This window comes from Momordica charantia, assembly GCF_013281855.1.
Source record: "Momordica charantia cultivar OHB3-1 chromosome 11 unlocalized genomic scaffold, Mcharantia_2.0 BLBB01000011.1, whole genome shotgun sequence".
Taxonomy (NCBI): domain Eukaryota; kingdom Viridiplantae; phylum Streptophyta; class Magnoliopsida; order Cucurbitales; family Cucurbitaceae; genus Momordica; species Momordica charantia.
Genome location: NW_028275159.1, coordinates 1,555,709 through 1,569,587, shown reverse-complemented (window position 1 = coordinate 1,569,587; position 13,879 = coordinate 1,555,709). Strand labels below are relative to the sequence as shown.

Sequence of the window (13,879 nt, the reverse complement as noted above, 5' to 3'; positions counted from 1 at the left end):
CATTTATATTATGTCTCAATTTGTCTGAAGTTTATGATTTTTTTAGTGACCAATACTTCTTATATGGTCACTGTGCTGTCGAACTTGGGGTTATTTTTCTGATTTCTAATGACTCTATTAAGAGGAAGAGGGAGTTTTAAAGGAATGAAATATCTCTTGACGTGTCTATACTTTTATTATATTGTATAAATATGTCTATACTTTTATTATATTGTATAAATGTCAATAATACGACTTCTAATTGTGATTTTTATTATACTACATAAAATATCAGTAATACGATTTTTAATTGTGATTTAACTCTAGTATGACACATTCCAATACTAGATATTTAAGAGAAAAGTATAGATTAACAAAAATTGAGAATTGGGGACGAAACCAAGATTTTAGATATCGATGTCGATGAAAATTCTGAGTTCTTAATTTCTGAAAATATCGGAAAATGTCCGGTGGTAATTACCAGTGTCTTTGAAGTAGTAATGATATTCCTCCTAATAGGTACAGGTAAATATTCTACAGAACTTGTTTATTTATTTTTTATAATTTTAGTTTTACAATTTTGACATTTATAAAGTCACGACACGATTTTAATTTTCTTACCGAGAAAAAGGTCACAGATGTCTGACTACTGACACATCCCACACGTGTGACCGTGGCACCCGAAGCAGCGCTTCCCACTACTGGGTTGATTTTGCCAGAATCCCAAAACTCAAATCTCTCCTCCTTCAAGCGACCGGAATTGCCATTCTTTCTCCGTTAATCGTCGGTGTTTCTTAGGGTTTTCTGTGCTTCTTTTTTCTCTCTTCTCCTCTCAATGTTCTGTTCTGTGGCGAAATTTTCTTCAATGTCGTTTGTTTCGTCAAGATATTGCTCAAATCCCTATTGACTGGAACCTGTTCATGCGGTTTGATTATGGAGACCGAGTCTCGGCAGGAGATGGTGACCGCCAGGCGGCCTTGCTTCTATATCTTCTATTCCTCCTCTCTCTGTTCAGAACGACTGGTAATTTCTTCGGATTTCGCGTTCTTCTGATTATGTTTCCTGTCATTATTTGAGAAATTAGGTTAATGCGAGCATGCACTTGTAGTTTTACATCATATGTGACCGGATTGAAGTGGATTCCAAAATCCTTCTCTCTTCTCTCTTTTAAGAAGTTAGAGATTGCTTTTGCTTTGTCTTCGGTTGTCTCTGTTTTCTGGGGAGGTTTATAGAGTCCAGTTCAGTACTGCGAGGAAGGAAACATTTCTTTGAATAAAGGTCTAAATCATTCCATGACAGTGGCGTCGTTTTTGCATCATTTTGCTTCTATATGTTTTTGTGAGAAACAGCTGCTCTGTAACAATCCGTTTTGCATACAGGCCAAAGATGAATCTGTTGCGCCATTTGTGTTTAGTGGCGATCTATTGCATTGTCCTGTGCTGATTGGATTTGGATATTGTTATTGCAGAAACTTCCGTTGAAATTTGTTAGACACTTGGAAGAAATAATAGCCCGATCAGTTGTGCTAATTGGTCCTAGCGGCCAAACGTGGCTCGTTGACTTGATCCAGCAGAACGATAACTTGTTCTTCTGTGACGGATGGCCAACCTTTGCACGAGATCATGCCCTAGAATGTGGTGATTTTTTGGTTTTTAGACATGATGGCGACTTGCATTTCACTGTGCAAGTCTTTGATCAAAGTGCTTGTGAGAAAGAGGGTGCATTTTATTCTGAATGCAGTCAAGATAACACAGGCCATAAAAGAGATAGGGAGGAGGACCATACACCCTCAGATAAATGTGCGGAAGCTGTGGCAAAGAAAATGAGGAGCATTTTTGATGTTCATTCAGAGTGCAGGGAGAACCTAGCAGGTAAGCTGGTTTCTAGTCTTATGGCCTTTGCATAGAACCTAGAGGAGATGCATTTCTGTGGACACGGCCCTTTTCAGCTCTTTTTTAGTTCCATAACCTACCTGCAAATCAGGAGGCAAAAATTTATCCTTTGAAGAGATACTTGGTTAAAATAATCATTTCTAGTGATTTATCAATAGTTGTATAGAGTGTAAGCTACTTATTCTCATGTGATTGGAAACTAATTGGATCATACCTTGTTGTTTTCAGTCATGAAAACTGTTGAGGTCCATAAAAATGGAGCTGGCCAGAACGGGATCAGTAAAGTTGATGATGTGACTACGCAAGATAAAATTTTGGCCTTGTCATTATCATCTCAGGATGAGAAAAAAGTTTCTCAGTCATTTACCTCCAATTATCCATATTTTGTGAGAATCATGAAAAGCTTCAATGTCCGTGGTTCATACACATTGGTGAGTTCCCCCCCCCCCCCCCCCCCCCCCCCCCCCCCCCCCCAACTAAGAAAAAAAAAGTGGTAACGAAGACATAAAATTCATTTTCTTTCATGATGATCACAAAAGCAGCTCAAATATCAGTTGGACAAGCCTGATGCTGTCCTCTTTTATGATGCAGAATATCCCTTGCCAATTTTCTATGGCACATCTTCCTAGCTGCAAATTAAAGTTAGTCCTTCAAAATTTGAATGGAGAATCCTGGACAGTGAATTCGGTTCCTGCTACAAGAGTGCATACAAGTCATACTCTCTGTGGAGGATGGATGGCCTTTGTGCGTGGGAATGGCATCAACATGGGAGATGTATGTGTTTTTGAACTTGTCCGAGATTGTGAATTGCGTGTTCACATCTTTAGAGTTGGAAAGGAAATATCTGAGGATCAAACTGGAAAAGGAGCTTTGAGTAGGCTAGGTGCTGGTCATGCAGTAATTCCCCGTAAAGCTCTGAAAAGTTTGCCAAAGAAAATGAATGGAAACTCCCAAAAGGTTCATTCAAAACGCTCCAAAAGGATTGAAATATCTGATAAAAAAAGTTCAAAGTCTTGGCAAGATTCCTTCTGCAATGATGCTAGGAAACATTCTAGTGCAAAAAAGGTCTCCACTAAAGTCATGGTTTGTTCTCAATCAAATAAGGCTTCTAAAGTTTTGGGTAAGGTTTCCCTACATCAGCATGTTAATTGCATTTTAGAATTATTTGAAAAGATTTTATCGATGCGCTCCTTTTATGTCTTTGTATATCACTCACGATGCCAACGATCTGTTGTTTTAAAAACGGAGTTGATTACTTTTACTTTTCTATTTGTGTATGTATTTTGATTGTAGTGTATTAGGGTATCCATTATGTCTTCATAATTTTATTGAAGCTAAACCGGTCTTAATTGGTTATATTATGCAAGAATGTGAAGAACTTGGTTTCATGGCTTTTGAAATTTTAATGGCTAGTCAATCAAAGAACGAGTGTCAAAGGCGATCTAGTATTACCAGCTAGACATGGTTTGCGAGCAATGTTAGCACTTGATGAAGAAAGGGCAGCTAAATCATTTGTTTCTTGTTTTCCAACTTTTGTCAGAATCATGAAAAAGTTCAACATAAGTGGTTCATATACTTTGGTAAGTCTTATTTTAGATCCAAATATTCTTTGAAAATTCCCTTTGCTTAAATTTTGTAGGACTAATTGGCATTCTATGTTGCAGAAAATTCCACATCGGTTTTCTTCAGCACATTTCCCTAACAGCAAAACGGAGATTTTACTTCGTGGTCCAAATGGGGGATGTTGGATTGTGAACTCAGTACCAGACTCCATGGGGCGAATGATGCATACTTTTTGTGGTGGTTGGATGTCGTTTGTTCGTGACAACGGTATCCAGATAGGGGATATCTGCATTTTCGAACTTGTCCACAAGTGTGAACTGCTTGTACATGTGACCGGAGTCGGGAAGAAAGGGTTTGACCTCAGTAGTGAAGTCGCAACTTGTGAATTAGCCATTGTACCAACGACAAGCAATCATCCTTCTATGTAAGGTTGGTACTCTTGCTCATTTCTTCTCAATGAAAAAATTATTTGGCCATATTAGAAATTGCTAGATTTGCTCTTGCTATTATATTAGGTCATCGGTCATCTTTTTTCCCCCTAAATTCTCATTGTGGCTGAGGGCTCCGGATAATAGCCCCACTCAGACCGAGCGTTTGTAAACTCTAATGTTTTGCAGAATTATAGGCCCCAAGGCTGGGCTGTCGTTGAATCAATGGCAATGCATTACTGGTTCAGGATTTCCCCCAACTCGTACGTAGTTGCTTTATTTTCTGAATACGTTCTCTTATTCTGCCAACTTTTTGTTCTAATAATCATCCAATGCAAATGCAGATTAAAAATGGTATCTTTACGTATTAATTTTTCTCATCCAAAATTTGTAGAAGAAAAGTAAATAGTGATGATGTAACAGACTTGAAATTTACAAAATTGTTAATTACCTTGTTTTGGGATCTTACTTCCGTGACAGATTTGGTATTTTATTTTTAAAAAATTTGTTGGTTTTTCATTGCCCATCATTTATATTTTATACACATCTTTTTATATACCCTTATCTTCACTATTTTTTTTGTTTTATTTAATTAATTTGTTAAACAAACCCTCCATGGGTTTTTTTTATTATTATTATTACTTTTGAAAAATATCCTCAAGTTAAATTTTTAACGAATGGCAAACCATTTTGCATATTCTTTAACTACTGGAACTCAGTTTCAAACGGACGGATTTAAAAAACTCGGAGCTCCAGATGATTATCTCCTCAATTGCATGAATGTTACTCGGTAGTGGAAAGCAAGCTATAAAATGAGAGCAAAGAAACATTCAAGCAGAAAACACTTGAAATATTATACTATTCCTGTTTTTTTAAAAAAATTAGAAATGAATTTAAAATTTTCAAAACATTTAAGATGAAAGTGAGTAAATGTTTTACAAACAATTCAAGGATTAGATTAAATTTTCTCCACAAAGAGAACTACGAAAGGTTAAATTGAAGTATGGACAGGCTTGAAGCAACCTCCTTTTTCCTCGGTAACATCATCCCCGTGAAAGAATTTAAAACGAACAGAAAAAGAAAGAAAGAAAAAACTAACAAAGCATACTTCTCCTTTCATTCAAAATCTAAAACCACAAGAATAAAAAAATAAAAAATGAAAAAAAAATAAATTGGCAAAAAAGAGTAAACGAGATATACTGTCTCACCAAGCAACCTTTACTTTTACTTCCATTCAAAATCTCAAAAGAAGGAAAAAATAATAAAAAATAAAAATAAAAAGGGTCTCGGTAACTATCTTCTCCCTGAGATTACGCACTACAAATGTTGCTACCTTAAAAGTTTGAAACTAAACGGCACATATTTGGTTCTGCAAATGACACCAAATTAGGCTAAAAAACCGCTCAAAACAGAAAGTTAGGACTTGGGAGGTAGAAGTAGAGATGACTTACGGCGGTCCTCGAAAAATTGTCGTACCGTACCCTTAAACGGAGGGTCTCTGACAAACAGAAAAAAGCTGCCAACTAATAAGAGCCATCACCAGAGAGGTGAAGAGTTCAAATCCCACCACCTTTGGGAAATGCCAACCCAGTCCTCGCCTTAAGTAGCTGGACAAACAAACAATGAGCAATGGCTATGTAAACTTGGGATTGAGTAAGCAGAAGCCTCATCTAGATAGGTAAGTTTTTAATCAACTGGAATAGCTTTAGTTGAAATGAATTTTAATGCTCAGATAGTTAAAAGCCGGGAAACAAGTTAAGTGACGAATTCTCTAATTTTGAGGTTGCATACCTTGTGATGGATGGCATGGTAGCCACAATCAATGCACATAAGTAAATTATGGGAATTAGAGTCTTGGGCTTGTTCTTCCTAAGCCACATCAAAGATCCCAATGCAGCAAGGGATATACTCAACACCTGAATCAAAATGGGGGACAGAAATTAGAGAAGCGACAGCCCGGTTGAGAGATAATTCATTTGTAATGTAAGATGATAAAGACCCAAAAATTATCTTTTAAATAAAATATGGCTCGTATCGATTGTTAAATGCATGCCTCCTCACAACATCCAAACAAAGAATATTAAAAAGTGAAGGAGAAGAAAGATGGAATGGAAACCAGATTTGCATTGGCTTCAAGGCTCTGAAGAATGTAATCCCAAGTAAACTCTAGTCCTCTGGCCCCGACCCAAAGTGGAGCCAATCTATGCAAAACAGAATCAGCAAATGCCCAACCTGCCGATAAAGAAGAATAGAGTAACAAGAAGGCCATCCGATGATTAAATATTGAAAACTGGAATTAAACAAGTAGAAACCGTGGATGCAATGCAGATTTACAGTCAAGACTAAAAGGACCTAAATTAATCTACTCAATTAAACTCACCGAGTCCAACTGCTTGAAATTTATGGTTCTGAGAAATGTTCCGATAAGTCAACTGGGTCAAAGCAAAGTAAAGTCCGGCAACATCTATGAAACCAATAAGGGCTTTCAACAGTTCCTGAGGTAACAGAATTACACCTTGTTAACACAATCCCTAAAATTACAGGCACGTTAGGAGACTTTCTAATGAATTTTCTTACAAATAGAGAGGCTTCAGTTGAAAGCACGGTTAGCACATTTGACATGTTTGATATGAGAATCGAATAAAATAACCATACCATTTAACACTGGTGTCCCCACTTCACTGAAATAGAGGAAGGAAGGAAAACAAGGCTAGTTCATGAAATAGAGCCTCCCAACTACTTTTCATATAATCCTTTTTCGGTTAGACAATAAGAACAGTTCTGTAATCCTATTCTAATTTAAGTTGTCCAATTCTGTATCCCTACTATAAGGCACTACTCTTTTAATTCCAAACCATTTAATGGTCTTTTTATGTTCTCTTCGAATGAAAATTCGAGGTTCAAATAATTTTATGATCATACATCATTTAAAAACATAACTGTAACTGTAACTGTAAGATAATAGGCAATATAATTGATGGAATCAAAATGTACATAAAAATATATTTATTTTTCACCACGCAAAAATGAAAAGATTGTCAATACCTGATATGGGTCAAAGGAATCATTCTCTGACACGTTAAGAAAGGTTGCAAGGCATACAAGCTGAAGGGCAGAGAAAGAAACCAGTTAGATTCACAGAGAAGTATCTTAAAAATAACAATAATATACCAAAAAAATAAGGAGAGAAATTCAAGGTCCCAATGCACTTCGGAGTGTTCAGCAAACACAAACCTTCACTAAAGCAGTTCCAAGATAAACCAGTGCCGCTTTGACTGACGTTCCAAGTGTATCATACTCAGATCTGCATAGCTAGAGTTTTAGTGAAAAATGAAATTGTGACTCAAATAAATATAAAATTATGACAGAACCAGACACTGGCATAGCATTCATCATTCTGTGAGCAAGAAAATATGCAATTGCCACTGATGAATACGGTAGGCTTCATTGAATTAGCACGAAAATAACACGAGTAAAAATGAAAATATTAGACTCCTAAGGTATAACTATTGTAGGTACATCACAAAGATGACAATGCTCTTTGATATTGATTCTTGCACCTTATCAAAGTACTTATCTGTTAAAAAACTGAATATGGAGACGAGACAAGTATGATGATCTTCATGATTTACATTTACTATAGGAAGCCGGGTTGGACTTACAATCCATCTATGCAAATGAACTTTATCCATAAATTTCCTCTTGCTAATTTACCAGTAATCATGGCAGGAACATATCCCTTCACTAAAACAATGGAACCTATTATTATCACGAACGACAATCACTCTCTCCTCCAACTTTGAGACCATCTTAATAGCTGTATGGCAATCCAAACATATCCTCAAATTCTTTACCACTCTAATTGGTGTTCCCACTTCACTGACAAGGAGAGCAAAACAAATGGCCAACTTCTCACTGTGAGTTCCCACCATTTCTTCCTTCTCTTCCTCCTCAACATCTCGCAGTGCACAACTTTTGTCAGCTACAAAGCCAACCCTCTTCATCTTCCTTTCAAGTTCAGCCAATAATCTATAAATATCTCTTGACCACTCATGTGATCTATCACCCACAATGAACTTATGCACTTGACCCTTATATTCCACCCAACTCATTCCAACTGATTTCTTCACACCTACCTTCTTCATCTTCTCTCTAACCATTTTAACATCTTCCCATCTTCCAGCTGAGGCATATATATTGGAAAGTAAAACATAATTTCCTGGGTTTTGAGGTTCAAGCTCAAAGAGCTTGTTAGCAGCAAGTTCTCCCAACTCAACTCTCTTGTGAATTCGACTGGCATTTAACAAGGAGCCATAAACACCAGCATGAGGTTTCATCGGCATAGATTGAATCAATATTTTGGCTTCATCTAATTCACCTGCCCTTCCTAATAAATCAACCATACAAGCATAGTGATCCACCGTAGGTGCTTTAATTGACTTAAAGATGTTTTTACCTTCTTTAAGCAGCCCTGCATGGCTACATGCTGTCAGAACACCAATATATGTGACGTGGTCTGGTTCAATGCCTTCTTCCTCCATTTTTAATACTAACTCGATAGCTTCCTTCCCACGACCATTGGCTGCAAACCCTGAAATTAGAGTATTAAAAGTAACAACATCTCTTGTCCCCATATTTTGGAATATTCTATGGGCATGAGCCATGTTTCCACATTTAGAGTACATGAATATCAAAGAATTGAATGCTGAGATGCCCAACTTAATGTTCTTCTCTTGAACAATGTTTACAACCAAGTAACTCAATTTCGAAGCCCCAATATGTCCACAGGCTGATAAAACACTAGCTATGGTAACCTCATCCGGTTGTATGTCCGTACAAGTAATCATTTCTTTAAAGAGCTCAATTGACATGGCCGACTCTCCATTTTGTGCATAACCAGCTATCATTGAATTCCACGAGACAACATCTCTTTTTGGCATATTATCAAATAGTTCCCGAGCTAATAACAGTTTACCAGACCTTGTATATGCTGATATCATGATATTCCATGTAACAGCATTCCTCTGCCCTCCCAATTCGTCAAAAATTTCTCTAGCAATTTCAAGGTTACCAAATTTAGCATGCATATCAAGTAAAGCTGTCTTGACAAAATTATTCAAAATGATATGCTTTTGGTTGATCTTTCTTATAATGTAATCAGCAAGGCTAGGATTACCGACGGAAGAGCACGATGAAATTGCAGCCACCCATGTTGTATCATCAGGAGCGATTCCTTCTTTCAGCATTTGTTGAAACAATTTCAAAGCCTCTTCTGCACATTCATTTTGAGCATAAGCTGATAGCATTGCATTCCACGAGACTACACTTCTCTCTGGCATCTGATCAAAATACCGTCTTGCACTCTCCAAGTCCTTCATCTTAGCATACCCAGTAACCATGGCAGTCCATGTAATAATATTCCTAGCAGGCATCATATTAAACAGCATAACTGCATCAGCCTCCTTTCCCGACTTCCAATAGCCAGAAATCATTGAATTCCAGTCCGCTAAAGTTCTATCAGCCATTTGCTCAAACAGCTTCCTGGCAAGATCGACTTGGCCATATTTTGCATACATATCCAAGATAGCATTACGGACAAAATGGTCGTCAATGTGACCCAACTTCAGGACATAAGCATGGAACAAATTTCCAGATTTCCCAGCCAACTTGATCAAGTATATATAAACAAAGGGATGGGGCCTAAGGTCTAAACACTGCATGCATCTGAAAATGGAAACCACCTCATTGTGGGCACCCATGCGGGAGTAATATTTGAGCATACAACTGTATACAGAAACACTAGGGGACGTCGAGGAGGTAAATATAGAAGCCGCATAGGCAGGATGAGCTTGAAGATGAGTACAGAGAGTGATGAGTAGAGAAACCCAGTAATTGTGAGAATGGAGGGAGTTGAGAACAAGATGCGCATGAAGTTGTCTTAACTGACTTATATAGCTTATTTTGGTAACTATGGCGCCCAATTTGGACATGGGAAAAATCAGAATGTGGCACTTGGAATACTAATCGTTTCACTACTCTAAACAATTACAGCAATTCCGTGCCATCAAAGCAAGAGAATTGCAACTGGCTCAACTCTTTAAGCATCCGGCAGTTTACAAAATTTAAGCTCAACTTCAAAAAGATCCTCTGATCTGATTCCGAAATATAGTTACCGGAACTAAAAATGCAAGCAGTCCAAGGTAAAGATCAAGAAATCATTTCAAAAAAAAAAAACCAAAGAGAACGGAATTAAGAGGCAGTATTGCGAACAGGAGACTCTGATATATAGTTCGATACGAATCGGAACTAAAAAAATTGAACAGTCCGAGATAAAATGTCAAGAAATCATTCAAAAGGATCACGGAATTTCAACAGAACGAATCACTCTAGACCTGAAGAGGCAGTATTGCGAACAGGAGACTCAGATATATAGTTCCAAACGAATCGGAACTAAAAATTTGAACAGTCCAAGATACAATATCGAGAAATCATTTCAAACAAAGAAAAGATAGCAGAAAAATTCAATAGAAAGAATTGATGTGGAGCTGAAGAGGCAGTATTGGGAACAGGAGATCTAGAGAAGTTGAAGAAAACACATGAAAGACGAAACGATAGGAGAAGAGAGAACCGAATCCTTACAAGGGCGTTGCTGAGAAGTAGACGGCATGAGGACCGAAAGTTAGAATCGCGCAGTTGAAGAAATGAAACACCGTCATCGTCGCTCCGCCGCAGTTGCTCTCCAAGTTCAGCGTGATCCGGCGGTAACCTCCCCCTTATATTGGCTGAGCAGTCTGGCACTTGGCCGAAAATGTATATAACACACACAAATATTTACGGAAAAGGATTGTTATTAAAACTAATTCTAGTTACTTTTACAATATATATATTTATTTATTATTATTATTTTTTAGTACTAGGGGTGGAGATCCACATTTTTTTATAGAAAAAACAATTATTTGTATAAATAAAAATGTAGAAATTGAATAATAAAATTATTTGTATAAATTTATATAAATTTTATTAATAAATTAATAAAAATTCAAATACTTATCACATTTGCAAAATTATCGTGATATTTTCGAAAATATAAATATATAAATATATATATGTATATATATAGCCTCTAATTACAAATACCCTTCAATATTTTGTCATTTCATCATTAACAACTGTTTTGGGCTGCCTTCTAATTTCCGGCCGATTCGTCCAAAACTCGGGCGGTTTTGGACCGTCCAAAATCTGATAGATGGTTGACAGAAAATCCATACTGTAAGAACATGGACTCTGGGCCTTGTGGGTCAAGAGAAAATAAAAACTCCTGGGCTTGGGCTCCACCAAGGCCCAATTATATGCACTTTGCGTATTTTCCACAAAAACCATTCAATTCGAAAATATAGATACAATTGTTGATCGAATGTATGACAAAAATAAAAAATAATAGCAAATTTTACAGCTCATTTAAAAAAACCGATTTTATAATTTCCTTATGTGTTAAGAACCATGTTTTACATTGACGAGTAGCAAAAATGAGCTAGGTCGTGAGATAGTGTGTGCAGATAAAAGATTTTTTGTATAGGGATTATTTTATAGTGAAATTATTTTATAGGGCTGAGATGTGTTGGGGTTGCAAGAAGTGAAAAAAAAATTCATTCTGATTAGAGAAGAAAGTGACTCATAATATATCGATAAGAACAATTATCTCTATTAATACGAGGTATTTTAGGTAAAATCAAGAGCATAAAGAGTGAAGATTATCCCAAATCCAATAATATCTTACCATTGTATAGATACTTTATTGTTGTTAACTAGAGTGTATTTAAAGCAAAGGTTAGTAAGAAAAAGTACTTATACAGGAATATGATAAGCAAGAGTTAATCATATTAAGATAAAAACTTGTGTAGATAAAATTATTAGCCAGATGAGGAAGTTAGTGAGAAAAACATATTTTAGAAATTATATTAGTGGAGGCAAATTAAATTTAATATTAGAACAAAAAATATTAAATACACCATAATTTATGTTCCATTTCAACAAATGGTGACATTTTGTATTTAAACTTAGTTTAAATATTATTTTTGTTTGGTTCATGCATTTTTAAAGCGTTTATTTTAGTCAATGTACTTACAATTTTTGTCTATTTTGGTCTCCGTATTTTTGATATATTTATTTTTGTTCCTATACTTTTAAAAAGTAATAATTTTAATATGGATTTACAAAATTTTATCCGGAACGAAAACCCTTTAATACACCTTTATAGTTACGCTTCAATAAATTTAGCGAGGATAAAGTTTTATGTTAAAATTGTGATTGAAATAATGAGATAAAAATGCAAATGGAAAAAAAATCAAGATTATCATGTTAAAAATTTCAATGACCAAAACAAACATTTAGAAAGTATATAGATTAAAATGGACGAAACTTAAAAGTATATTAGACCAAAATGTACATTTTGAAAGTTGAACAACTAAAATAAATTAAATCAAAAATATCAAAATTAAAATAGTATTTAAAGAAATTAAATCAAAAATATCAAAATTAAAATAGTATTTAAAGAAAAAAGAATGATTGGGTACTAAGTGGTGATGTTCCTTGGAGTTGAAAATGGGCAATGAGATAGAGTTATATAGGGTCCTCGAGATTGTCTTTCTTGATACCATACTATATATTAAAAAAATATAAAAAGAAGAAAATTGGTCTTCACATTATTAGAAACAGCCAAAAGGAGAAAGAGATTGGTGAATACAACAAGGCTTTGGACCAAATTAAAAAATGGTCGCTCTGTGGTGTGGTCCACCCCACCACCGCAGGTGACCCTATCAAATTGAGCAAAATATATACTGTCACCACACCACAACATAAATTCATTATTCTAACTTTAACCTACTACAACATTACAATATGATTACCCACTTTATTATATATATCCTTACATAGATAAATTAAAGTTTTGGATCTTATTATGTATCCCATGGTTAGCAGAGGACAACTATGCTCAATAACCTTTTTTTTCTCAATTTTTATGTCACACTCACAAATTATCAACATCAACCTAACTCAATTAGTTAAGATATCAGTGATCAGGTTGAATTATGTTGCGTGTGTTTGGGAGTGATAATAAAAATATATTTTAATACAATTGATTTTTCAAAATCGTCATCTAATTGATATATCTTACAAATCAATTTTGAGTGATTTTAAATTTTTCCAAATCAATTTTTTAACTTGTCAGATATCATTGATTGAAAGAGAAGTGATTTTGACAATATCTAAAATCACTCCCAAACACACATTAATTGACTAAGATTGTAATTACCTCTCTAAGGATTAGGTATTCAAATCCCTCCGATCGAACATAAGTTTTGAGACTTTATTGAACATTTTTTAAAATAATCACCTCTCTTCAGGCATCTACTTTTTCTCTTTCCAATAAACGTAGAACTTTGTCTACGGTTTCAATGTGAATTTAAATTTATGCAAAGATTTCACCAATAATTTGACCATAATTGAGGTCTAAAAGCAAGTCAATATAACTTAAAATTTGAAAAATTATTGAACCAGGGCGTCATAGGTAAAGCTTTTGACATGCGATGCAAAAACTTTTCCTCTAAAATGGGGCATTAGACGAGAGGGAAAGTAGGGAAATATTTGGTTCAAGTGGAGGGGATTGGAAAGTGGGACAGACAGAGACTGAAAACGAAACCAAAATATGACAGAATTTGAGTAGTACTAGCTACGAGTGGCGGTTCTGAAATTGGGCAGCCACGCCACATGACGACCCATCTCAGGGGTCCCCTTCTTAAAAATCTGTACGGATATAATTTCCATTCTTTTTGTCTACCCCCACTTCTTCAACTCTGTAACTATTAATATGTTAACATATAATACCGATGCGTGGAATAACATCAACACGAACAACGTTTTGTTTGTTTTTTCCTCTTTATATAAATATTCTCCCGTAATATCATGATCGTGTAATAATGTCGCAGTTGCACACAAGCCTAAACGGCGTGGGTTTCG

At 35.6% G+C, this 13,879-nt stretch overlaps 2 protein-coding genes across 8 annotated transcripts; one reads left to right on the top strand and one right to left on the bottom strand.

The window, feature by feature from the left end:
• Positions 1-630: 630 nt before the first annotated feature.
• Positions 631-4,122, top strand: LOC111008670 (B3 domain-containing protein Os01g0723500). 2 transcript variants are annotated; one of them, XM_088119390.1, is made up of 7 exons: positions 631-1,002; positions 1,448-1,850; positions 2,100-2,302; positions 2,463-2,991; positions 3,285-3,451; positions 3,536-3,863; positions 4,052-4,122. In XM_088119390.1, exons 1-6 carry the CDS (start codon positions 913-915, stop codon positions 3,860-3,862), a joined length of 1,719 nt encoding a protein of 572 aa, XP_087975516.1. In that variant the 5' UTR covers positions 631-912; the 3' UTR covers position 3,863; positions 4,052-4,122. The 2 variants fall into 2 exon arrangements, with proteins under 2 accessions (XP_087975516.1, XP_022137118.2); XM_022281426.2 differs by having other exon boundaries at positions 632-1,002; positions 3,536-4,122.
• Positions 4,123-5,059: 937 nt separating this feature from the next.
• LOC111005962 (uncharacterized) lies at positions 5,060-10,674 on the bottom strand. Of its 6 annotated transcripts, XM_022277721.2 has the most exons (8): positions 10,502-10,674; positions 7,097-7,166; positions 6,908-6,967; positions 6,243-6,357; positions 5,979-6,094; positions 5,654-5,778; positions 5,314-5,469; positions 5,060-5,231 (listed from the first exon to the last, which is right to left on the bottom strand). In XM_022277721.2, the coding sequence occupies exons 1-7, from the start codon at positions 10,576-10,578 to the stop codon at positions 5,346-5,348; spliced, it is 687 nt and encodes a 228-aa protein (XP_022133413.1). In that variant the 5' UTR covers positions 10,579-10,674; the 3' UTR covers positions 5,060-5,231; positions 5,314-5,345. The 6 variants fall into 6 exon arrangements, 3 of the variants coding, with proteins under 3 accessions (XP_022133413.1, XP_087975515.1, XP_022133389.1); XR_002600804.2 differs by lacking the exons at positions 5,060-5,231; positions 5,314-5,469; positions 5,654-5,778; positions 5,979-6,094; positions 10,502-10,674 and adding exons at positions 8,319-8,914; positions 9,043-9,181 and having other exon boundaries at positions 6,278-6,357; XR_002600805.2 differs by lacking the exons at positions 5,060-5,231; positions 5,314-5,469; positions 5,654-5,778; positions 5,979-6,094; positions 10,502-10,674 and adding exons at positions 8,319-8,914; positions 9,039-9,178 and having other exon boundaries at positions 6,278-6,357.
• Positions 10,675-13,879: the final 3,205 nt, after the last annotated feature.

Coding starts and splice junctions, on each gene's coding strand:
- LOC111008670 (XM_088119390.1), top strand. CDS start 913: ATGGAGACCGAGTCTCGGCAGGAGATGGTGACCGCCAGGCGGCCTTGC. Junction 1,851..2,099: donor GTGCAGGGAGAACCTAGCAG/GTAAGCTGGTTT, acceptor TGTTGTTTTCAG/TCATGAAAACTGTTGAGGTC. Junction 3,452..3,535: donor TAAGTGGTTCATATACTTTG/GTAAGTCTTATT, acceptor TCTATGTTGCAG/AAAATTCCACATCGGTTTTC.
- LOC111005962 (XM_088119389.1), bottom strand. CDS start 9,852: ATGTCCAAATTGGGCGCCATAGTTACCAAAATAAGCTATATAAGTCAG. Junction 8,915..9,038: donor TTCATCGTGCTCTTCCGTCG/GTAATCCTAGCC, acceptor TGAAATTGCTAG/AGAAATTTTTGACGAATTGG.